Source organism: Dendrobates tinctorius, unplaced genomic scaffold, assembly GCF_039654945.1.
Source record: "Dendrobates tinctorius isolate UK_male_01 unplaced genomic scaffold, ASM3965494v1 ptg000155l, whole genome shotgun sequence".
Lineage (NCBI taxonomy): Eukaryota > Metazoa > Chordata > Amphibia > Anura > Dendrobatidae > Dendrobates > Dendrobates tinctorius.
In genome coordinates, this window is record NW_027361822.1 from 21998166 (window position 1) to 22024428 (window position 26263).

Consider the following 26263-nt stretch of genomic DNA (forward strand, 5'->3'; position numbering starts at 1 on the left):
CACACACGGCTCCGCTCCGTACACCTCGTACACACGCGGCTCCGCTCCGTACACCTCGTACACACACGGCTCCGCTCCGTACACCTCGTACACACGCGGCTCCGCTCCGTACACCTCGCACACACACGGCTCTGCTACATCCACCCTGTAAACCCCTCCTGACCCCACACAGAAACTTCCCCTCATCCAGCACCATGACAACCAGCACAGCAGAGTCCTGCATACACTGAGGCCCCTGATCATGTGACCCCTGACTCCTCCCCTCCTGTGACCTCATCCCAGGTCCTGTGCGCACAGAGCAGCCATATATGTGGTGTGTGGCTCTGCAGGTGGAGGTAGGTGCTGGAGATTCCCCATTACTGGGCTGCACAGGGGGCAGTAACCCCTTCACTGCCAAGACTTTAGATGATTCCATGTCCACTTTCAGAATCCTATCTGTTTTGTTCCTTTTCCTCATACTATAAATGACAATAACATGGAAACACACATTACTCTCAGTGGATGGTCCATTATTAGGCCCCTGCTGTCAGTGATACATTGGGATGTGTCACTGGGGAACAGAGGCCTCCCCCTCTCTTCCATCTTATACAAAATGGAGGATGCTGTCTTTCCTTTTCCTCAGATATATAGGAGATGCCTTCTCTCTCTGTCTTCATGGAGAATGTTATGGTATTTGTTTTGCTAAAACTGATATTTGTGTTTTTTCTTCACTTACAACCTATTTTTTCCTATTTTCCACACCCCTCATTAGTGCGATCATACAACATACAAGCCTCTGATTGCTCCGGCGATGCCCTGTACTACTGTAGTGCGGTATACAGTGTGGGCCATTTGTATGGCTACACCTAAATAAAATGGGAATGGTTGGTGATATCAACTTCCTGTTTGTGGCACATTAGTATATGGGAGGGAGGAAACTTTTCAACATGGGTGGAGACCATGGCGGCCATTTTGAAGTCAGCCATTTTGGGTCCAACTTTATTTTTTCCAACGGAAAGAGGGTCATGTGACACATCAAACTTATTGAGAATTTCACAAGAAAAACAATGGTGTGCTTGGTTTTAACGTAACATTATTCTTTCAGGAGTTATTTACAAGTTTATGACCATATATATATATACGTGTGTGTGTGTAGATCAGCTCACTCGGCTTCACACGGAGGTAGTCAATGGAACATTGCACCTTTAAGGATGCACTTGGTTTATTATTAAAGCATAAACCAAAGTCTTAAGCACAAAAATAAAAAAATAAATATGGCCCTTTGGGTAAGACAACAAAACAGTCCTTGCACTAGTGGGGGTCAGCCCACTCAGGGTTGACAATGGCCTTACACAAACTATGTGCACCAACACTCTCTCTCCAACACCAACAGTCTTCCTCAACAGCCCCGACTTACCCTGGAGCTCAGCTATTTAAAGCCAGACCATGCGACTCTCCATCATGTGATTGATCACATGATCCTGACATCACACAGGTCCTGAAATGACACTACAGGGGAGATACATAGACATTCTCCCTCCTCCTCTATGAATGCCCACTAAAACCAGCCCCTAATGTAACTTGCAGTAAACCAACCCAACACATAGTATGCTGGAGGAAACTATTCTGGTTTTACATCACTGACGCCATCATGCGCAGTGACACGTAGTCACTTCACCAGTGACTCTGTCACAATATATGTATATATGTGTATATCTGTACTTAGCCACCAATTGTGCAAGCTATCCCTCCTGTAATTGACATCATAGGTAGACCACAACTATTAGAGTCAAAATGAGAAAACAAATCCAGAAGATCACCTTGTCTGATTTGTCAAGATTTATTTTGCAAATTATGGTGGAAAATAAGTATTTGGTCATTAACAAAAGTTCATCTCAATATTTTGTTATATATCCTTTGTTGGCAATGTGTAGTCTTCACAAGGTTGGTGCACACTGTTGGTGGTATGTTGGCCTATTCCATGCATATCTCCTCTAGAGCAGTGATGTTTTGGGGCTGTCGCTGGGTAACACAGACTTTCAAATCCCTCCAAAGGTTTTCTATGGGGTTGAAATCTGGAGACTGGCTAGGCCACTCCAGGATCTTCACATGCTCTTAAGAAGCTACTCCTTCATTGCCCTGGTGGTGTGTTTGGGATCATTATCATACTGAAAGACCCATCTACATTTCATCTTCAATGCCCTTGCTGATGGAAGGAGATTTGCACTCAAAATCTCACTATAAATAGCACCATTCATTCTTTTATGTACATGGATCAGTCGTCCTGGTCCCTTTACAGAGAAACAGCCCCAAAGCATGATGTTGCCACTCCCATGCTTCACAGTAGGTATGGTGTTCTTTGAATGCAACTCGGCATTCTGTCTCTTCCAAACACGAGGAATTGTGTTTCTACCAAACAGTTCTGCTTTTGTTTCATTAGACCACATGACATTCTACCAATACTCTTCTGGATAGTCCAAATGCTCTCTAGTAAACTTCAGACGGGCCCGGACATGTACTAGCTTAAGCAGGGGGACAGTCTAGCACTGCAGGATCCGAGTCCCTGGCGGCGTAGTGTGTTACTGATGGTAGCCTTTGTTATGGTGGTCCCAGCTCTATGCACGTCATTCACTAGGTCCCCCCCGTGTGGTACTGGGATTTTTGCTCACCGTTCTTGTGATCATTTTGACCCCACGGGATGAGATCTTGCATGGAGCCCCAGATCGAAGTGGTCGTGTATGTCTTCCATTTTAGACTTTCCAGCCTGGTGCAGGGCTACAATTTTGTTTCTGGTGTCTTTCGACAGCTCTTTGGCCTTCGCCATAGTGGAGTTTGGAGTGTAACTGTTTGAGGTTGTGCACAGGTGTCTTTTATACTGGTAACAAGTCCAAACAGGTGCCATTACTACAGGTAATGAGTGGCGGACAGAGGAGCCTTTTGAAGAAGTAGTTACAGGTCTATGAGAGCCAGAAATCTCGCATGCTTTTAGGTGACCAAATACTTATTTTCCACCATAATTTGCAAAATAAATCTTGCCAAATCAGACAAGGTGATTTTCTGGATTTGTTTTCTCATTTTGACTCTCATAGTTGTGATCTACCTCTGATGTCAATTACAGGCCTCTCTCATCTTTATAAGTGCGAGTTTGCACAATTGGTGGCTGACTAAATACTTTTTATGCAGCTCCTATCTCCTGTGACCCCCTGCTCCGCCGCTGCCGCTCTCCTAACTCCCCACCTCAGCCAGAGCAGGTTTCTTCAGCTGTCGGCACCAAACTACCGTATATACTCGTGTATAAGCCGAGTTTTTCAGCCCCTATTTTGGGCTGAAAAAGTCCCTCTTGGCTTATACACGAGTCATACACCTGAAAGCCAGCGAGGGAGCAGGAGACATGATACTCAAGCCTTCTGGCGTCTGCATATCCGGCTCTGCTACATCTCAGTCCCGTCGTCTGTATCTCCCTTCCTGTCTTCCTCCTGTGCGGTCACATGGTACCGTTCATTAAAGTCATGAATATGGACGTGACTCCACTCTCATAGGTCCTTGTTATGGGGGACTTTAACTACCCGGATAGTAACTGGGAAACAGAGATCTGCGAAACCCATAAAGGCAACAGGTTTCTGCTAATAGCCAAGAATAATTATCTTTCACAATTGGTGCAGAATCCAACCAGAGGAGCAGCACTTTTAGACCTAATACTATCTAACAGACCTGACAGAATAACAAATCTGCAGGTTGTTGGGCATCTAGGAAATAGCGACCACAATATTGTACAGTTTCACTTGTCTTTCACTAGAGGGACATGTCAGAGAGTCACAAAAACACTGAACTTTAGGAAGGCAAAGTTTGACCAGCTTAGAGATGCCCTTAATCTGGTTGTCTAGGACAATGTCGTCAGAAATAAGAATACAGAAAATAAATGGGAAATGTTTAAGAACATCCTTAATAGGCACTGTAAGTGGTTTATACCTTGTGGGAATAAAAGGACAAGAAATAGGAAAAACCCAATGTGGCTAAACAAAAAAGTAAGAGGGGCAATTAACAGTAAAAAGTAAGCATTTAAACTACTAAAGGAGGATGGCACCGTTGAAGCTCTAAAAAACTATAAGGAGAAAAATTCTTTATCTAAAAAAATAATTAAAGCTGACAAAAAGGAAACAGAGAAGCACATTGCTAAGGAGAGTAAAACTAATCCCAAGCTGTTCTTCAACTATATCAATAGTAAAAGAATCAAAAGTGAAAGTGTAGGCCCATTAAAAAATTGTGAGGAAAGTATGGTTGTAGATGATGAGGAAAAAGCTAATATATTAAACACCTTCTCCACGGTATTCACGGTGGAAAATGAAATGCTAGGTGAAATGCCAAGAGACAAAGAAAACCCTATATTAAGGGTCACCAATCTAACCCAAGAAGAGGTGCAAAACCGGCTAAATAAGACTAAAATAGATAAATCTCAGAGTCTGGATGGCATACACCCATGAGTACTAAGAGAACTAAGTAATGTAATAGACAAACCATTATTTCTTATATTTAGAGACTCTATAGCGACGGGGTCTGTTCCACAGGACTGGGGCATAGCAAATGTGGTACCAATATTCAAAAAGGGCTCTAAAAGTGAACCTGGAAATTATAGGCCAGTAAGTCTAACCTCTATTGTTGGTAAAATATTTGAAAGGTTTCTGAGGGATGTTAATCTGGATTATCTCAATGAGAATTACTGTTTAACGCCATATCAGCATGGGTTTATGAGGAATCGCTCCTGTCAAACCAATCTAATCAGTTTTTAAGAACAGGTAAGCTATAGACTGGACCAAGGTGAGTCATTGGATGTCGTATATCTTGATTTTTCCAAAGTGTTTGATACCGTGCAACACAAGAGGTTGGTACACAAAATGAGAATGCTGGGTCTGGGGGAAAATATGTGTAAATGGTTAAGTAACTGGCTTAGTGATAGAAAGCAGAGGGTGGTTATAAATGGTATATTCTCTAACTGGGTCGCTGTGACCAGTGGGGTACCGCAGGGGTCGGTGTTGGGACCTATTCTCTTCAACATATTTATTAATGATCTGGTAGAAGGTTTGCACAGTAAAATATCGATATTTGCAGATGATACAAAACTATGTAAAGCAGTCAATACAAGAGAAGATAGTATTCTGCCACAGATGGATCTGGATAAGTTGGGAACTTGGGCCGAAAGGTGGCAGATGCAGTTTAACAATGATAAATGTAAGGTTATACACATAGGAAGAAGGAATCAATATCACCATTGCACACTGAACAGTAAACCACTGGGTAAATCTGACATGGAGAAGGACTTGGGGATCCTAGTTAATGATAAACTTACCTGGAGCAGCCAGTGCCAGGCAGAGGCTGCCAAGGCAAACAGGATCATGGGGTGCATTAAAAGAGGTCTGGATACACATGATGACAGCATTATACTGCCTCTGTACATGGAGTACTGTGTACAGTTTTGGGCACCGGTGCTCAGGAAGGATATAATGGAACTAGAGCAGGTACAAAGGAGGGCAACAACATTAATAAAGGGGATGGGGGAACTACAATACCTAGAGAGATTAGAAAAATTAGGATTATTTAGTCTAGAAAAAAGACGACTGAGGGTCGATCTAATAACCGTGTATAAGTATCTAAGGGGACAATACAAATATCTCTCCGAGGATCTGTTTATACCAGGGAAGGTGACGGTCACAAGGGGGCATTCTCTGCGTCTGGTGAACAGGTTTTCCACCAACATAGAAGAGGATTCTTTACTGTTAGGGCAGTGAGAACCTGGAATTCCCTGCCTGAGGAGGTGGTGATGGCGAACTCAGTCGAAGGGTTCAAGAGAAGCCTGGATGTCTTCCTGGAGCGTAACAATATTGTATCTTATTCTTACAGTTATTGTTAGGTTCTTTAGAAGGACGTAGATCTGGGGATTTATTCTGACATAATTTTATAAGCTGAACTGGATGGACTAATGTCTTTTTTCGGCCTTACTAACTATGTTACTATTTCACTATGTTAATGAGCGGTACCATGTGACCGCACAGGAAGAAGATAGGAAGGGAGATATAGACGCCGGGACTGAGATGTAGCAGAGCCAGATATGCAGATGCCAGGAGGGTGAGTAGCACTGGGGGAGAGTGAGCCAGCCATGCCATAAGGAGAGGTGAGTATGTCATTTTTTTTTTTTTAAATCGCAGCAGCATTATTATATGGGGCATATATGGAGCATGTTATGAGCCACCAATAACCTTTGTGCAGCATTATATGGGGCATATATTAATATGGAGCATGTTGCATTTCCCACCCTCGGCTTATACTCGAGTCAATACGTTTTCTCAGTTTTTGTGGCAAAATTAGGGGGGGTCGGCTTATACACGAGTATATACGGTACGTAATAACAATCCTCTTATTGCAGCATTTATATGCCTGGGATAGCTTGGATTCTGCACTGAAAAAAAGTAACTGCAGTTTTTTACATGTTTTTTTAGGCTCCAAATAAAAGCCTCCAGAGAAAAACAAGCACAAAACCACACAGTTCAGTTGCTTCTTTAAATCTTAGGGGTCGCAGTTTTCATGAAATCACATCCACTTTACTTGGACAGTTCAACACAGCAGAATTTCTGTGCAAAAAAAGAAAAGCAACAAAAATTACGCTGCATTTACACTGCATGTGAACATGGTCTAAGCAATGTGGATGTGATTAGCTGAAATCTCCACTATCAGGGTTGTACTATGCGGTTTTGGTGCATTTTTTCTGCATAGGTTTTTTCTGTAGTATAAAAAAAACTGCTTCATATCTGCCCCAAAATCGCATCAAATAAGGGGGAAATTGCATAAAAGAAACATAGCAAACACAATAATCAGAGAAGATTACTTTTGGTCCCTTTAAAAACAGGGTGGCACATGTTAAGGAGCTGAAACTCCTAAACCCTTCATCCAATTTTAATGTGGATACCCGCAAATGAAAGCTGAAAGTCTGAACTTCATCTGCATCTGAATTGTTTTGTTTAAAATTCATTGTGGTAATGTCTAGAACCAAAATTAGAAAAATGTTGTCTCTGTCCAAATATATATGGACCTAACTGTAGAGATACATTATACATAGCAGTGTATCAGTATAATCTGCTTGTGGACTCAGAGCCTTCAATATAGATCAAGAACATAAAAGTCTCCCAGTTGACATCACCAGAGCCTGTGGCTCAGAAGCTTTAACTCCTACATGTAATATTGAAGGTTTTGGGTTCAATTACCGGGAGGACTTAAAAATAAAAGAGAATTACATTTTTGTAATTGACTTTTTATTATTTTTTAGTATTTTTAAAGGAACAAGAAAATCTGACTTTGTCTTCACCTCAGTATACAAGTACAAAGCTGTATACAATGCACATGTATAATCTGTTTCTGCCTGCAATACATCTCATGATTACCAAATTCATGGACTGTGGCTCATAGCTAGAGCTGCTGCCTACAAACTTGGAGACTTGAGTTTGAGTCTCAACCGATCACAGAAAAAGTAAATAATTTAATTTATGCACAGATATGCAGCCCCACCCCTGAGGAGGAGGAGCAACAAAGCAATGACGACGTTGTTGCGAGAGGCAAGTATTAGAAGTGGGGACAAAGCCCTGACATGTCGGGACTCAGCCCTCAAATCGGGACAGCTGCTGAATTCAGAACAGGTGGGAGTTATGCATGCCATATATTCTGCATGGCCGAGCATTCAATGTTTAAAATTTGTTACACAGGAGCACCATGTGTCTCATGATTTTTCAGTGTTTTACAGGCATTGTTTTTTGCCAGTTTTATTTTTCATCCATTTTAACACCTGTTTTTTTCCTGACATTCTTCATTTAATATACGGAAGCCTTAGGGGAAAATGTTAGAATAAAATTATCAGAACCAGAGAAAAATAGAAAATAGAACACTGTACATGTAGACTTTGGCATCAAATAATTCCGGTCCGCAGTGTTCTTTCACATAGAGAATATTGAGGCTTTTTTTCTTCTTACAGCTTTATTGTTTGTAACAGACATGAGATCTAACACAATAGAAGATTACAGTCTGGGGAAGACAGGAACCATTCATATAGGCGACCGGTGGTGATGGAGTCAGTGACGGACTCTGTCCAGATATGTTTCTAGACAGATTATATAATAAAAATAGTAAAAAATAATAAAACAAATAATAAAAAATGAAAATAAATAAAAACTTAAAAAACAATGAAGGGATGAACCCCTTCAAAACAAGGAGCAGATGTTTGTCAAGTCTGTATCACAAAATACAGAGGAAAATTGAGGTGGGTTGTACAGGGGAACAGAAACACTCCATAAATAAATCACTTGAACAAATCAGTGGTTTCATTGAGTCCATGGGGATTTATAGTGTTCAGCTTGTGAATCCAGAAGATCTCTTTCCTGTTAAGAGTCTGTACTTGGTTGGGGTTTTCAAGGGGAACATGGTCAATAGGGATCACCCTGAAGGAAATCCTTTTGTTATGATATACCGCATAATGCCTGGAAAGGCCATGCTGTAGAAATCCTTCTTTTATATTATGCCTATGCGAGTTTATTCTTTTATGTAGCTGTTGCGTTGTCCTGCCCACATATAATTTCTTACATTCACATATGATGACATAGATGACGAAACTGGATTGGCAGGTCAAATGGTATTTGATTTGAAACTCATCTGAATTTCCACTGTCTGATGAAAAAGTTTTTGCATCATGTATGATGCTAGAGCAGCGTAAGCATCTTAGGATGCCACATCTATAGGAGCCTTGTCTGAGCTTTTTTGCAGAGTAATTGAAGTCCTCTTTTTTCTTTAGCCGGTTTGGAGCCAACGTGTTTTTTAATGTCGGGGCCCTTCGGAAGGTTATCAGGGGATTGTTGGGAAGACGCTTCCCCAATATGGGGTCATTAGGAAGTATACCCCAATGTTTTTTCAGAACCAGACGAATTTTTCTGTTCTGAGCTGAAAAAGTGGTAATAAAATTGAAGTTAAACTTAGTATCAGATGCTAGTTTTTTTGTTTTATTGAAGATTAAGTCTGTCCGTTCTATTTTTTTGCTTTCAGAGAAGGCTCTATGGATTTTTAAATGTATGAACAATGGTTTTAAGTGATATACTCCATTATATTTTATGATTGTTTGTGGTGTTTACAATGTATATATGTGCTTAAGTCTGATTCCTCGCCCATTGGGTGTGGCCTTTTTTTTTTTTTTTGAAAGGAGGCATCTCCATCTGCCTCCTTTGCTATAAATAGCAGATCCTGAATATGTATGTGTATAGACTGTCCTGAGGAAGTGGTGTGATCACCATGAAACGCGTAGAAATAAAGTCTATTTTCTATTACATCCACTTGGACTCCTCTGATCCATCATCCTGACAGGCGAGCAGCACAGACTGATGCCCCATTCTCTTCACCTAGCAAAGAATCATCTAGAGAGCCGTAGTAGAAGATGAAGATGTCGTCCTCATCATGAAGTAGTTATTTCTCCTGTCACGTGTAATGAATATCTCCTGCAGTATTGCTAATGCCGATTCCAGTGTTGGTAAATGAGACGAGAATTAGCGTTATGGAAGATGAGTCTATGAGAAACGTATTCAGCTGCCGACTCCGAGGAAGAAACGGCTTGTTGTGTGTGGTCTAAAATAAATAGGATTATTAGAAGGAAAGAAAAACTTACGACTGTAAAATAATAAAAATAGTAATAGATTAATGATACCCCACTCCTCCTGTGTCTTCACTTCTTGGGTCCCCCACCAATCTCTGTTCCCGAAGCAGTGGCTGTCATAACCAGAGATTGGGAGCATAGAGAAGTCTTATTCAGCAATTCAACTTATGTTCTAGTGTATACAATCCTCAAATACAACATCTTCACATTACATCTCATCATATCTTCCTTTTATTTTCCCCAGTAATTCTATTATTACATGGAATTTTTATGACGTTACATCAGCGAATCTTTTCTCCATTTAGGTCCCTACAACATCGGATCCTCCTAATCGAGATCTAATAATGCATAAAGGTGTGCAAACTGCCTGAGCATAGGTTTATACCTGCTTATCTTCTTCCCACTCAGGTCCATACAATATCGGATCCTCTCAGTGGAGATCTTTTATATAAGAGCATTTTCCTGACTGACTCATCAAAGATGGATATCGACAGGGACAAGATGGGTGAAAAGATATTACACCTCACCCTAGAGATCCTCTTCCGGCTTACTGGAGAGGTGAGAGATTCTGATGACGTCACATTACATCATTCTTATCTATGGGAATAAAATATTGACATAACTAGAGAGTTGAAGACTCTGGAAATGTCTGTAGTGAGATTTATTACTGTGTCTCTCCATAACCAGGATTACACAGTAGTGAAGAAGATCTCTAGTGAGCGCTGTCAGGCCCCTGTGTCTGAGGGATGGGGAAGTCCCCGGAGCCCAATCACGGGGCCTCCACCTCGCCCCCTGATATATGAGGAAATCAATGACCAGAAAATCCTAGAACTCACCTACAAGATGATTGAACTGCTGACTGGAGAGGTGACTGCTGGGAATGCTGGGACATTATACAGTAACACTATGAAGGGATCATGGTGATGACGGTATCATTGTATGTGTCAGGTTCCTATAAGGTGTCAGGATGTCACCGTTCATTTTTCCATGGAAGAGTGGGAGTATTTAGAAGGACACAAAGATTTGTACAAAGACGTCATGATGGAGATTCCCACGTCCCTCATATCACCAGGTAATAGACCTGACTAAATATAGGCTGACTATTATTATCTGTATGTAAAGCGTGAATTCAGTCCCTGTATGTGTTCCCTCCAGTTCCATGCAGCAAGAGGACAACACCAGAGAGATGTGCCCGTCCTCTTCTTCCACAGGACTGTAAACAAGAAGATCCCAATGTTCCTCAGGATCATCAGGTAGATGGAGAGAAGGTGTCATGAGATCTCCCCTATGATGTGTATACGGCTGTGAAGGTCTTCTGCTCAGTCTTGTTTTATGCACCAGTATTATTTGCTTTATACTTGTTTAATGAGAATGGTGGAGATGGCAGGATTATAATAATACTTTATTTATATAATGCCAGCATATTCAGCAGCAATGTATAGTTAAACAGTTCATACACAAGTCATAAGAAACAACGTTAAAGCAAAATAAGACATACAATCTACAAAGAAGTGAGGGGAGACATAAAGCACAGGTGTGCATTTACAATGATGGTCCAGCCATCTTGAGTGAGTGGGGGATAGATAAAGGCTGCATGAAGTTGTCACCATCCAGTATTTGTGGTGCTATTGGGTGCGGTTGAGTTTGATGGAGGGTTATTCTCAGATAGTGAGTGGGATACATACATATACATACATAAAAGGACTTTGATTAGGAAACGTTAGAGGCCGCTCTGAACAGATGTGTTTTGAGAGAGCGCTTAAAACTGTGAAAGTTGTGGATAGTCCTAATTTCTTGAGATAGAGCATTCCAGAGGACTCGGGAGAAGTCTTGGAGCTGGGAGTTGGAGGCACGGAATAGTGCAGAGGTTAGTTGAACGTTGCTTGCAGAGCATAATGAGTGGGTAGGCATATAAACAGAAATGAGGGAGGAGATGTAGGGGAGTGCCGCACTGTGGAGAGCTTGTGGGTAAGAACAGTTTATATTGGATCCTATAATGAATGGGCAGCCAGTGCAATGACTGACAGAGCAGACGCGTCCGAGTACTGATTAGGCAGATAGACGACCCTGGCTGCTGCATTACTGATGGACTGGAGAGGGGAAAGTCGAGTGAGTGGGAGGCCAATTAATAGAGCATTACAGTAGTCCAGGTGGGAGTGGATCAGGGCAATAGTGAGGGTTTTTGTGTCCATGGTGAGAAAGGGGCGGATTCTAGAGATGTTCTTTAGGTGTGAACGGCAGGAGCGGGCAAGAGATTGTATATGGGGGTGAAGGAAAGATTGGTGTCAAACATAACACCCAGACAGCGTGCCCGCTGCCTAAGCGTAAATATGGTGCCACCCACGGAGACGGATATGTCAGATTTAGGGAGGTTACTAGATGGTGGGAGCTGAAGAAGTTCCGTTTTGGAAAGGTTGAGTTTCAGATAGCGAGCGGACATGATGTTGGAGACTGCAGACAGACAGTCACTGGTGTTCTTTAGTACAGCAGGGGTAAGTTCAGGGAATGACGTGTGTAGTTGTGTTATCACCATAAAGATGGTACTGAAAGCCAAATCTGCTGATGGTCTGTCCAATTGGGGCATTGTAGAGAGAGACAAGAAGGGGGAAAGGACTGAGCCCTGAGGGACCCCCACAGTAAGAGGAAGAGGAGACAAAGTGGAGCCAGAAAACGATACACTAAAGGAGCGGTCAGAAAGATAGGAAGAGATCAAGGAGAGGGCAGTGTCCTTTATGCCTTTTGATTGGAGCATAGAGTAGGAGATGGTGGTCAACAGTATCGATAGCTGCAGAGAGGTCAAGAAGAATGAGCAGAGAGTAGTCACCATTATGTTTTGCTGTCAGAAGGTCATTGGTCACTTTGCAGTTTCTGTCAAATGTACGGGGCAGAAGCCGGACTTTGATGGATCTAGGAGAGAGTGAGTGGAAAGGTTAGGCCGGGGTCACACTGGCGAGGAATACGGCCGAGTGAGAGGCGCTAAAAGCACGCATTAGACACGGACCAATGATTTTCTATGGGGTCCCTCGCACCAGCCGTATATTTCTCATCCGTATTCTACAGTCCTTGCCAATCACAGCATGCTGCGATTGTCAGCGTACTACGGCCGTAGTACACCAATGCAAGTCTATGGGTGCGCAAAAAATACGGATTACACACGGAGCACACATGTGACTTGCGAGAAATACGCACCCGGTGTCTTTTAGCAAAGCCGGCAATTCAGTGCGCTATACAGTAAACTCACACTGACAGTTTTAATAAAGAAACGAAAGAATAGATATATACACATAGAATACATATATATATATATATATATATATATATATCTATATATATGCATTCTATGTGTCTATATCTATTCTTTGGTTTCTGTTATAATGGAGCCCTATGACAGGGTTTCTAACAGAAACCAAAAAATAGATATAGACACATAGAATGCATATATATAGATATATATACATATATATATATATGTATTCTATGTGTATATATCTATTCTTTCGTTTCTTTATTAAAACTGTCAGTGTGAGTTTACTGTATAGCGCACTGAATTGCCGGCTTTGCTAAAAGACACCGGGTGCGTCTTTCTCGAAAGTCACATGTGTGGTCCGTGTGTAATCCGTATGGCATCCGTATTGCGAGATTTTCTCGCAGGCTTGCAAAATGGACCTATAATGGAGCCCTATGACAGGGTTTCTATGTCCATTTTGCAAGCCTGCGAGAAAATCTCGCAATACGGATGCCATACGGATTACATACGGATGCTTACATGCGCAGAATACGCGACCACACCTTGCTTACGGATGATATACGGAGCACTGTTTAGGGGCCATTCATCCGTATTACGCCTGTAAAATACTGACCGTATTTTGAGTCGGTTAGTGTGACCCCGGCCTAATGGGTAAGGCAGGCGTAGACCAGGCGCTCCAAGAGTTTAGAGATCAAGGGGAGGTTGGAGACTGGTCTGTAGTTATTTGTGCAGGATGGATCGAGAGATTTTTTTTTAATAATAGAGTAAAGATAGTGTTTGAAGGAGGAGGGGAAAATGCCAGAGGAAAGGGAGAAATTGAAGATTGTAGTAGGGTGAGTAGTGACCACTGGACGAGATGTGAGGGAATGGGGTTGGTAGTGCATGTAGTCGGACGAGAAGAAGAGAGGAGCCTGGAGACTTCTTCTGTGATGAGATCAAATGTGGAGAGTGAGCCAGGGGAGATGCAGGAGTGATGGGAGTCACAGCAATTTTTTAGCTTGGTGTATTAGGGCGTCTGTCCCTGTGTGGTGTGGAGTCATCAATAGGCTGTAAGCCAGACACAGTGCATCACACATACCTGTATGACTGGCGTCCTATACAAGCCTTATTAGTGTGCAATTTTTTTCTACTAGGCAGCCAACCCCTCCATGATCTGGTAGGTGTTTGGGTGGCTGTTTTTATCAGTAGTTTGCATCTGTGCTGCCCCTTGCCTTTATTAGTGAAGGCTGGCTGCATCCTGTTAGAAGTGCATTTGTCATCAGACAGGTTTTGGGAATGCTCTATCTTTATGGTACGTAAGTCACAGCACTTGGTAGCTGGGAGTGGATTTCCTGATGGATATTCTCTTTTTTCTCTATAAAGTGGGAGGCCAGGTCATCAGCACACATTTCTGTGATAGGGGCCTGTGTTTTCAGACTGAGAAGGAAGTGAAAGGTGTCAAAAAGTTTTTTGAGTTGTTATAGTGAGGAGATCAGGGTGGTGAAGTAGGTCTGTATGGTGAGGTGAAGGGTAGAGTTATAGGTCCTTAACATAAATTTGTAGTGGATGAAGTTTTCTGGTGTGTGATTTTCCCTCCATAGGTGTTTCGCATTCCTAGAGCATTGCTGGAGAAATCGAGTTTGCGATGTGAGCCAGGGCTGTTTTACTCTGTGTTGGAGGTTCTGAGCGTGAAGGGCGCTACTTGGTCCAGGGTTCTTCTGAGAGTGTCATTGTAGTGGTGTACAGGAAAGGAAAAAGAGAAAATTGGGGACGATGATGAGCGTAGAGAATCTGTAAGTGAATGAGGGTTAATGGATCACCCGCCAGGGCAGTGGGGTTACTCGGTACCAGGCCGGTGCCTCAGAGGGACGTGTCACAGTGGCGGTGACCCGGTCTGTGGCCCTGGGCGTCCATGCAAAAGGGGTGAAACGTGGCTGAATAAAGTTTATAGATGGATGATACGTGACGCCACCTGTGGTGCTCGGCAGTGAAGGGGTTAAGCCGACGCTGCAGGCAGATCCTCTGGGACAGATGGCATAAGGCAGCAAGATGTAATAGCTCCCCAGGCACAGAGATGTAGCAGTGCTGAAGGGTTGCAGGATGAAAGCAATGTCACAACAGGGTGCAGTTTCCTTTACCTTTACTGTGCTTTGTAAGTGCAGTCCAGGATCCAGATTACAGATGGAACAGGAGTTGATTATCCTGGAAGCAACTCAGGAATCTCTCTATGCAGATGGGTTGTGTAGTCTCCTTCCTAGCGCTTATCTGAGGTACTTGCAGTACTGACTTACACTGAAGTTCCCCCTTGCTTGCTCTCTTTTAGAACCCCCTCGTATGGCAGACAGCTGTAGCCTCCTTCTTCTGGCTCACACTCGTTGCTGCTGTGCCTCCGAGTCTTATGTGGGAACAGAGCATTTACAGCCCCTTGTTCCTCCGGTTTCTGCTGCAGGACCATCAGTATCCATACAACCTCGGAGACCGGACTCGGGACCATGCGCCACAGCTAGAAGTGAACCCGAACTCTGCTCAATCCTCCAGCTCTTCTTTTCCCTCCTCACACGAACTGACTAACTTCCCTTTCCTGGCCACAGAGAGCAGCCCCTCCCCCAGTTTGGTTCAGGGCTCCCTCTGCTGGCCTGGAGTGGGAACTGTGCTGTGTGCTGTATTTGTCTGATAGAGAGACCCTTTCATTGCTTCCAAGCATGACATCACACTCCCAAGGAGGAAGGTAATGCCACTGTGGCGACCATACTCCTGGGGGTGCCACATTCCCCCTAGTGCAATTCAGTACTCCCGGACTGAGGAAAAACATGCAAACATATAAACAAATGAACAATAGTAACTGTTACAAGATTTAAAAAAAAATGAAAAATTACAAAAACCATAGCTCAAAAATAGTCCCTGTGACGATTAGTCCATGCGTCAATGTCCATGGTCCAATTCCTGAGCAGTTGGTAACTATGTACAAGTAGAGTTTTGGCCACACATAGTCCTGTGGCCCAATTGTCCATTAAAACAAAATAAGATATTCAAAAAGTTCTTACAGAGTCTCTAGGCACATAAGCTTGAAAAGTTGCATATTTACATTTTACCATTTACATTAATTATTTTTATACGAAACCTTATGGGTGGTATACCTTGGGTACTACGGACAGACCTACGTAGCACTGGTGTTGTTGGGGACCTTACTGGATGCCTTGTGTTAACTACTACTGGTGTAGTGTGTGTTGTACTGGCTACACTACTGGTGGTTCTGCGTAGCACAGGGATACTAGATTTCCTAGGACCACTTCTACTCACTGTGGGCATGACAGATTCACCACTGGCAGGTCGAGGATTCTCTTGCTCCACTGCTGGTGTGGCATCCGCTGCCTGTACTTGCTGGTTTTCAGGGTGGTCTTGAGTCACTTCTTCTTGCACTACCAGTTGGGGAAAGGTCAAAACTGGCACCACTATGGCCTGATTCGCTCTAGTCCAATTTGCAAGGAATTCTCCGAGTACAGTCCTGATCTTTTCTTCTTCTTCCTCTATGGGCTGAAGGTTGTTTTGCTCTCCCATCTTTTCCTTTAGTTGGTCAGGGCACAGTTTCAGATGATCCCTCGACATTGCTGATGAGGTTTCTCCTCCATCCTTACTGATAAGGCACACCTTGGTGTTGTCAAAGTTTGATGGTAGGACGGTGTAGGGTTCAGCTTCCCATTGCTCATCCAATTTATGCATCCTCCTTTTCCTATTTAGGACTTGTTCTCCTGGTGACAGGGGAACTGCAGGTGCATGTTGATTGTCGTTCTTTTCCTGTTTTTGTCTTGCCTGCGCTAGACTCTTTTCCACGCACTCTTGTACTCGTCGGTATTGCTGCTGCCGCTCTGTATCCCAGTCAGCATCTGGTGATGTCACCTCAGGTGTAAGGACTCCCATATCCAAATCAATAGGCAACTTGCCAGGCCTCGCTCTCATTAGGTAGGCTGGTGTGCAGTTGGTGGAATTCACAGGAATGTGATTGTAGAAGTCTACCAGATCTAGCAACTTTTCTGGCCACATATTCCTCTCTTCCAAAGGCAAGGTCTTCAGTAGATCGATCACCACCTGATTCATCTTTTCACACATGCCATTGGTCTGTGGCTGGTACGGTGTTGTCCTGATCTTCTTGCAACCGTACAAGTTACAGAATTCCTGGAACACTTCTGCCTCAAAGGCTGGACCTTGATCTGTATGCACTCGCTCGGGATATCCTTGTGGTAAAAAAAAATGCTGTTGGAACGCTCTGGCTGCTGTTCTGGCTGTTTGATCCTTAACAGGCATGACTACCAGGAATCTCGAGTAGTGGTCAACGATGGTAAGAGCATAAACGTAGCCTGAACGGCTTGGGACCAGCTTCACATGGTCCAGGGCTACCAAGCCGAGTGGCTGTTTAGTTATTATTGGCTGCAAAGGAGCTCGCTGGGTGTTACGGTCCTTCCTGCGCAGGTTGCATTGTCCGCACTCCCGTCACCAATTTTCAATGGCCTTCCTCTTACCAGCCCAGTAGAATCTCTCTCGGTGTAAGGTCTCCAACTTCTTCCATCCAAAGTGTCCAGCTCCATTGTGTTATGCTTCCAAGACCATCGATGCCTCTCTCTTTGGGACTACCACCAGCCAGACCAACGCATGAGTGCGGGCATTGATACTCCTCTGACACAGCTTTCCTTCATAAATGAACAGCCTGCCTCTTTCCTTCCACAACTGCTGGGTTTCTTCATGAGACTCTGGACCTGGGCGTCAGTCAGTTTGTGACAGTAGCTCCTTTACCAGGCAGACTGCGGGGTTGCTATCCTGCGTTTCTGCCCAGTCATGATGAGACAATGGATTTAGGGTGGCCTTTTTCACGATAGATCGTCTGTTTCTCACTCCTTGGGCACGTTGGGCCGCAATTGGCCGATGGAAGGCAGGTAACTCTATTTCTTCAAGTGCCTCAGGGTCTTCTCCTGCATCTGGCAGATTGGGCATTCTAGACAGCGCATCGGCATTCTTGTGCCCCGCTCGGTACTTGATGGTGAATTCATAATTAGACAGCCGGGCCATCCATCGCTGCTCCAGTGCACCTAGTTTTGCAGTTTCCAAGTGAGTCAACGGGTTGTTGTCCGTGAAGATGGTAAACTTGGCTGAAGCTAGGTAATGCTTGAATCGTTCAGTCACGGCCCAGACTACGGCGAGGAACTCCAGTTTGAAGGAACTGTAGTTGTCAGGGTTCCTTTCAGTGGGACAAAGCTTCCTGCTGGCGTAGGAGATCACTCTTTCCTTGCCATTCTGTACCTGTGACAGTACTGCTCCCAGTCCAACGTTGCTGGCATCAGTATACAGAACAAATGGTTGGTCATAATCTGGGTAGGCCAGAACTTCATCTCCTGTGAGAGCCATTTTCTTTTTAAACCAGTTATTTTTATTTAGGTTTCAAAAGATTTTAAACAATAAACAGTGGATATCAATATACATGTAACAATTCACATATCTTGTAATAATACAATCAAAGCCATCCCTCCCTCCCCCAATACTCCTTATGCCGGGTATACTTGAGAGTCTTAGGTGAGAGCCATTTTCAGTCGAGTGAAGGACCTCCCCAGTTCCTCCTTCCATTCGAATGTAGGACTCTTCTTTCTGGCTTTCTTGGGCTGGCCCACCAGAAGATTTTGCATAGGTGTGGCTATCTCAGTGAAGCCTTTGATGAACCTTCGGTAGTAGCCTTCCAACCCAAGGAATTGACGTACCTCATGGAGGTTGCTGGGCTTCTGCCAGTCCTGGATGACAGTGACTTTGTCACGATCCGGTGCCACACCTTCTGCACTCACTACATGACCGAGGTACTGTATCTTGGGCTTCAGGAGGTGGCATTTGGATGGCTTCACTTTCAGGCCAAAGTTGGACAAGGCTTCAAACACCTCAGCCAGGTGCTCCAGATGGTCTTCATATGTCTTGGAGAAAACAATGACATCATCAAGGTACAACAGAACTGTCTCGAAGTTCTTGTGTCCAAGACAGCACTCCATTAGCCGTTGAAATGTCCCTGGGGCGGTGCAGAGCCCAAACGGCATGTAGTTGAACTCGCAGAGACCCATTGGTGTAGTAAACGCTGTTTTCTCCTTGTCTGCCTCTGCCACGGGAACCTGCCAATACCCACTAGTGAGATCCAAGGTGGAAAAATAGTTAGCAGTTTTAAGTGCAGCTAATGACTCTTCAATTCTGGGTAATGGGTAGGCATCCTTATGTGTAATGCTGTTAATTTTTCTGTAATCAACACACATTCTCATGGTATCATCTTTCTTTTTCACAAAGACTATTGGGGCTGCCCAGGGGCTACAACTATCTCTGATCACCCCAGCTTCCTTCATTTCCCGCAACATACTTTTGGCACATTGATATTGTGTTGGGGGTATAGGCCGGTACCTTTCTTTAATGGGTGGATGATCTCCAGTGGGGATATGGTGTTGAACCCCTTTTGCCTTCCCAAAGTCTAGAGGGTGTTTACTGAATACCCGCTCATACTCCTGAGCCACTCGGTACACCCCATTCTTTTGGTATGAAGGGGTGGAGTCAGTTCCAACATGCAGCTGCTGACACCACTCCTCCAGCTGCTTTACAGAGCCATTGTCCCTTTGCGGACACCAACTACCCCTCTGGCTGTCAGGACAGTGGGCCGGCTATAAGAGTACACTGGCTCTACTAATGCTTGGTAATCTTTTCCTCGGAGGCCTATGGCTGCCCGACACCAAATGAACATTTCACATCTGTGGGGGTATCGCAATGGGGAAAGACTCACTCTGACGCTGCCAATTTCTCCGCCAGACAGTTCTACCTGCTGTCTTTGCATCAGGGCCTTCATCTCCTTCTGCAGGACTCGTTCACTGGAACCAGCAGTCTCGGCTACCTGTTGCAACAAAACAATAACCTTGGCAAGACAATTTTCAAACACATTAGTACCTAAGGTCATCATTGGGTTACATTCTCGTTGTTCAATGTCTACAACTATCAGACCTTGAGATTTTAACTCCACTCTCCCCACCTTAATGGTAATCTCTTTACATGCTACTTGCGGCAAAGGCTGACCATTGCTGGCAACTACTGTCAGCTCATCACTTGGGCCGCGATTAAGTTCAGAGTCAGCCCAATACCATTTGCAAAGGATATATGGCATAGTTGTCACCTGAGAGCCAGTGTCCAGCAAAGCGTTCATGGGGATGGCGTCAGTCACCACTGGGAGGACCGGTCGCCCTCCAACATACTTGGCTTGCCAGTTCTTTGGGCCTTGTGGTCCTACTCCTGGGGTGTTGGCCCTCTGCCCCAGGGGTTGCTCATTTAAATAACAGAATCTTGCGATGTGGCCTGCCTTGCCGCAGTGACCACAGATGGAATGTCCGTCCTGGTCATAGCGATCGTTGTCTCTCCCTCGGAGCAGCGGGATCCTCTTTCGTAGCCACGGGACATCCTCTGGACTGGAGGCCAGCTGGATCTTCTCCTTTGAGGATGCCTGCATGGACTGCACAGTTTTGGCAAGTGCAGCCATATTTTTGGTCAAATCTTGGACCTGAAGGCGCAGTTCTGTAGATGGATCATTATCCAGAGTCTGTGCGTCAGCCTCCACAGGGCTCGGAGGGAAAGATGCTGCTTCTTGGTGGTATGTGATTGCTGGACGCCTAGGGGGCGCTGGACGGCTGACATTTGGTTCATGCAGCACTCAGATAGCCCTGTCTTTAAAGTCTGCAAAGTCTAGATCAGGGTTTTGTAGGGCTATGATGCACAGCTGTGCTCTGTGGGTACTGGATAGGAGTCCCTCAATAAATTGCTCCTTTAACAGTCTGTCTCCATCTTTCACACTGTTTGGGTCAATCTGCTTTATGGCTCGCAGCGCCTCCTGCAGGTTAAGAGCATAGTCCCGTATACTGTCCTGCACTCTTTGCTTACACCCAAAGAATCTCATTTTTATTTCAGCTGCAGTGCGGGTGTCAAAGGTGCTTCTTAGCTTAGCCAGAATCTTTTTAACAGTCTCTTTATCAGTGTCCTGCCAGGACTCTCTTTGCGCTGCACGAGTTAGCTGCCCAATAAGGATGTTTACTTTTTGGCTTTCAGACAGTGGATACACTTCAAACAAACTGCACAGTCTCTCTTTAAATTCACTCAGGGTATGTGACTCCCCTGGGTACTGCGGTAACCAGGCCGCTCCCGGTATATAGGGCATGGACAGCGGCATTATGGGGACTGCTGCGGTGGGCGCCTGTTCTTGCTGCGCTCTGAAGGCAGTGCTGGCTGCTGGATTCTTGCGGCGCTGTGGGGGGTGCGGTGGCATTCACCGCTGCATCTTCTCTTGCCTCAGACATTCTCTTCCTCCCTAGTGAACGGTGGCCACGCCCTGTGTTGCGCTGGCTTACCGGTTGCCGCTCCGCAGGCTAGATGATTGGGGGATGCCGGGACTGCAGGCCTCTGCTCCTCATTTCCCGCCCGCTGGTCTCTTCCCGTGCAGCACCTCACTTTTCGCGCTCTCTGGAAGGCTCCGCCCACGACTGCACGCCCCTCTGGCTTCCCGCGCGCGCCAAGTGGCAGGGTAATGGCGGCAATTGCACAATAAGTCTATGGCACACAATACAGTCTCTGGCACACAGGACCTGGGGGCACCGGGCTTCACAAATCCTGTTTGTGACGCCAAAATGGATCGCCCGCCAGGGCAGTGGGGTTACTCGTTACTGGGCCGGTGTCTCAGAGGGACGTGTCACAGTGGCGGTGACCCAGTCCGTGGCCCTGGGCGTCCATGCAAAAGGGGTGAAACATGGCTGAATAAAGTTTATAGGTGGATGATGCGTGACGCCACCTGTGGTGCTTGGCAATGAAGGGGTTAAGCCGCCGCTGCAGGCAGATCCTCTGGGACAGATGGCATAAGGCAGCAAGATGTAATAGCTCCCCACAGATAGAGCTGTAGTCCCAGGGCAGTGGTAATAGGTGTTGAGGAAGAGGGTGTAGTGTTAGGCACAGAGATGTAGCAGTGCTGAAGGGGTTGCAGGAAGAAGGCAATGACACAACAGGGTGCAGTGTCCTTTACCTTTACTGTACTTTGTAAGTGCAGTCCAGGATCCAGATTACAGATGGAACAGGAGTTGACTAGCCTGGAAGTAACTCAGGAATCTTTCTGTGCAGATGGGTTGTGTAGTCTCCTTCCTAGCGCTTATCTGAGGTATTTGCAGTACTGACTTACACAGAAGTTCCCCCTTGCTTGCTCTCTTTTAGAACCCCCTCGTATGGCAGACAGCTGTAGCCTCCTTCTGGCTCACACTCGTTGCTGCTGTGCCTCCGAGTCTTATGTGGGAACAGAGCATTTACAGCCCCTTGTTCCTCCGGTTTCTGCTGCAGGACCATCACTATCCATACATCCTCGAAGACCGGACTCCGGACCATGCGCAGCCAGAAGTGAGCCCGAACTCTGCTCAATCCTCCAGCTCTTTCCACGTCCACACACTTTTCCCTCTTCACACGAACTGACTAACTTCCCTTTCCTGGCCACAGAGAGCAGCCCCTCCCCTAGTTTTGTTCATAGCTCCCTCTGCTGGCCTGGAGTGGAAACTGTGCTGTGTGCTGTATTTGTCTGATAGAGAGACCCTTTCATTGCTTCCAAGCATGACATCACACTCCCAAGGAGGAAGGTAATGCCACTGTGTCGACCATACTTCTGGGGGCACCACATTAACAGCTTGTAAATTTCTGCAAATATGGTAGGTAGGAGTGTGCTGGTGTGGGCGAGGATTTGTCAGCGTGAAGGAGAGGATATTGTGGTCAGAGAGTGGAAGAGGTGAGTTATCTGTGTAGTAGATTTAACAGAGGCCAGTTAAAGGGTGTTACCGTCTTTGTGTGTTTCTGAGGTTGATATCTGTGAGAGGCCAAGAGAAGTGGTTAGAGTTAGGAGCTAGGATGCCGATGGGGATGTTGAAGTCTACCAGGATAAGGGTTGGTAGTTCTGAGGAAATGAAGTGTGCCATTCAGGCAGAGAAGTGGTGAAGATAATGGGTGGGTGAGCCTAGGGGGCGATATATGACCGCTAATTTGAGGGAGAGGGGATGGAAAAGCCTGATTGTGTGGACCACAAAAGAATGGAATGAGAGTGGTGGAACTGGGGGGATGACCTGGAAAGTGCATTTTGGGGACAGGAGTATTCCGACTCCACCACCAAGTCTGTTTGTGGTTCTCAGGAAATGGGAAAATTGTAAACTACCATGAGAAATAGCAAAAAGGGAAGAAAGTGACAGAATTCTGAATCGAGGTTTCAGTGAGGGCCAACAGATTAAGAGAGTTGTTTATAAAGTAGTCATGCAGGAAGGGAAGCTTATTACATACAGACTGTGGATTCAAGAGTGCACAATTAAAAGAGGAAGCTGAAGGAGTACTGCTAATGTTAATCAGGTTAGTAAGGTTTCGATGTGAGATGGAGGAGGGGATGACGTTGACGGATGGTGGACCAGGGTTGGTGAAGATATCCTCTGACATAGGTAGCAGTAGAAAGAGAAAGAGGTAGTTCTTGGAATTGTGGCATGTTTTTTGTGCTATGTCTTTGTACAAGATGGATTGAGGTTTTTCATGAAGGTGAGAAGTGCATGGCAGCTGTACATGGGAGAGGAAAGTAGAGAGGGCTGATGTGTATGAGAGGTAATGGAGAGGGGATGGGGTAGTGAATGTGGATGGCAAGGGCACACAGGAAGATAGAAATAAAGCACATGATAAAAAGAGAGTATAAAGTGTGGGTTACCTGTCTCCTGTACTGACTAACTGCCATTGAATTAACTGCTGCTTCTGCACACTTAGCTACGGGGATACTTTGCTGAGGGGATACCACGTGCATACAACCCACACACGTGCACCCTTTTAGGGCAGGTGAGAGGGATTGTGGGATCTGGTTTGGGATAAATTATAGCTGATTGGAGCTGATCATAGATGTGACTTCTCCATCTGTCTGTTTTACAATATTTGTTTCAGGGTGAAGATCTGACCCATATTAATACTACAGAGACATATGTGAGGGGTGATGAGTGGTGCAAAGAGGAGATTCCTACATATGACTACCCAGGTGAGTAGTAACCACTAAATGCAGAGAATTCACAGATTCTTCTCAGTGACCGACTATGGCTGCTTTATTGGTGGTGTAGTCCGGTCATGTTACAATCAAGTGGTCACCATTCTGCCACTAACCCACTACATGCTCCTCCATAAAAAGCATGCCTTATTACTTTGGGCATTGGAAGTCCTTCTGTTGGAAAGAGATCTGTTCCCAGCAGAGCTTACAGCACGGAGAATGCACCCTACTACCTGAAATTAGAAGATGCTGTCCCTTACTTTCCCAGATCTCTAAACGGCAAAGCCAGATGACAGCGTACGTAGAATTTGCTGAAAACATAGAAAACATGAAGAAAAATATAATCCATATGGTGGCCTTACTTTTATGACTAGAGTCAAATGTTAATTTTTTTAACATCTTCAACCTTTCCTTTATATGTATACTCCAATATAAATATAAGACCCATAAATGCAAGGAAGATAATACAATTATAATTTTATTTCTTTTTTCTACTGACAAATGACAGATGTAATTGAGATCTTGTTTTTTATTCAGGCCGAGTATAAACTTTTATTGGTATCATACTGGCCTACATAACAGTTTTTAGTGGCTTATTATTCCAATATTTGTGGGCCAGAATGTACAAGGAGGGTTGAACATAATTCTCTACTGGTTGATGCTCTGAGGTCTAGCGTTAGTTTTTGTTTTTGTCTTAATAAATATTGTAATTTTTCTGCATAACTTTCAATTTCTATGTATATTTTAGAATTGTTATACCAATATAATTTTTATGGATATTTTATTCATAAACAATAATTTCTATTCTTGGCAGATGACTGTACCAGAATTTCACAGAGACAAGTGACATCTGCAGTTTTTCAGTCAGATGACCTTGATACGACACAAGATATAACTGAAGTGAATCCCACTACTCCAGATATATCATCATCTTTTCACAGCAAAGATTTATCCTCTGAGCCTTTTAAACAGGTCCAAACTTCAGATTCATTACAGACTATTACGAAAAATAAAAGTAAAAAAAGAGACATTAAAAATCAAATTGGTTTTACAGCAAAGAACCCATTTTCAAGATCACAATATGGCAAAAGTTTTCCCTTTAAAATGGCTTTTATTAGACATCAAAAACTTCACGCACAGGAGAGAGAATTTTGTTTTTCAGAGATTGGGAAATATTTTAGCCAGAAATCTGAGCTTATTAAATATGACAGAGTTCACACAGGGGAGAAGCCATATTCATGTTCTGACTGTGGGAAATGTTTTGTAGATGAAACAAATCTTGTTAAACACCAGAAATTTCACACAGGGGAGAAGCCATATTTATGTTCAGAATGTGGGAAATGTTATGCAGATAGGTCAAATCTTGTTATCCACCAGAGAACTCACACAGGGGAGAAGCCATATTCATGTTTAGAATGTGGAAAACATTTTAACCAAAAATCACATCTGGTTAGTCACCAGAGAATTCACACAGGGGAGAAGCCTTTTTCATGTTTACAATGTGGAAAATGTTGGGCACATAAATCAAGTCTTGTTGCACACCAGAGAACTCACGCAGGGGAGAAATCCTTTTCATGTGCAGTATGTGGGAAATGTTGCACAGATAACTCAGATCTTGTTGCACATCACAGAATTCACACAGGGGAGAAACCATATGCATGTCCAGAATGTGGGAAATGTTTTGTACATAAATCAAGTGTTCTTAGACACCAGAAAATTCATAAAGGGGAGAAGCTTTGTTAATGATCAGAATGTGGAAATGTTTTGGTAAACACAAATGGTATCTTCTTGAATGTCAAACATCTCACACAGGGAAAAGCCATTATCATACATAGAAAGTGAGAAATGTTTTACTTAAATGGAACCAGGTGTTTATTATGTAATCTGAAAACATGATTTAGAGACAGAGACCCGGATTCCTGTAATATGTCATTTGCTGGTCTGCTACGCTGCAGTTTTGATAAAATCATTGTTTTCTCTACTACAGATCTAGTAGTGTTCTGAATTCTGAGCTCTGTATAACTCCACCAACATCACTAATTGGCAGCTTTCTCGGTACACTTAAGGTACTGTCACACTTAGCGATGCACCAGCGATCCCGACTAGCGATATGACGCGGTCAGGATCGCTGGTGCATCGCTAAGTGGTCGCTAGTGAGCTGCCACACAGGCAGATCTCACCAGCGACATCGCAGGGGTCGCTACTTACCTGTCACACTAGGCGATCCTGACATCCTCCCACCCGGCTCCACGCGTCGCTTGTCGCCACAGTAGGAAGCCCAGCAGGAAGCTGACGACGA

At 44.3% G+C, this 26263-nt stretch overlaps 1 protein-coding gene across 1 annotated transcript; it reads left to right on the forward strand.

The window, feature by feature from the left end:
* The first annotated feature begins 290 nt into the window (after nucleotides 1–290).
* Nucleotides 291–25872, forward strand: LOC141051049 (uncharacterized). The gene is made up of 10 exons (XM_073547868.1): nucleotides 291–335; nucleotides 7520–7661; nucleotides 10064–10213; nucleotides 10343–10522; nucleotides 10604–10727; nucleotides 10811–10908; nucleotides 22131–22310; nucleotides 23697–23765; nucleotides 23868–23958; nucleotides 24779–25872. The coding sequence occupies exons 2-10, from the start codon at nucleotides 7560–7562 to the stop codon at nucleotides 25705–25707; spliced, it is 1923 nt and encodes a 640-aa protein (XP_073403969.1). The 5' UTR covers nucleotides 291–335; nucleotides 7520–7559; the 3' UTR covers nucleotides 25708–25872.
* Nucleotides 25873–26263: the final 391 nt, after the last annotated feature.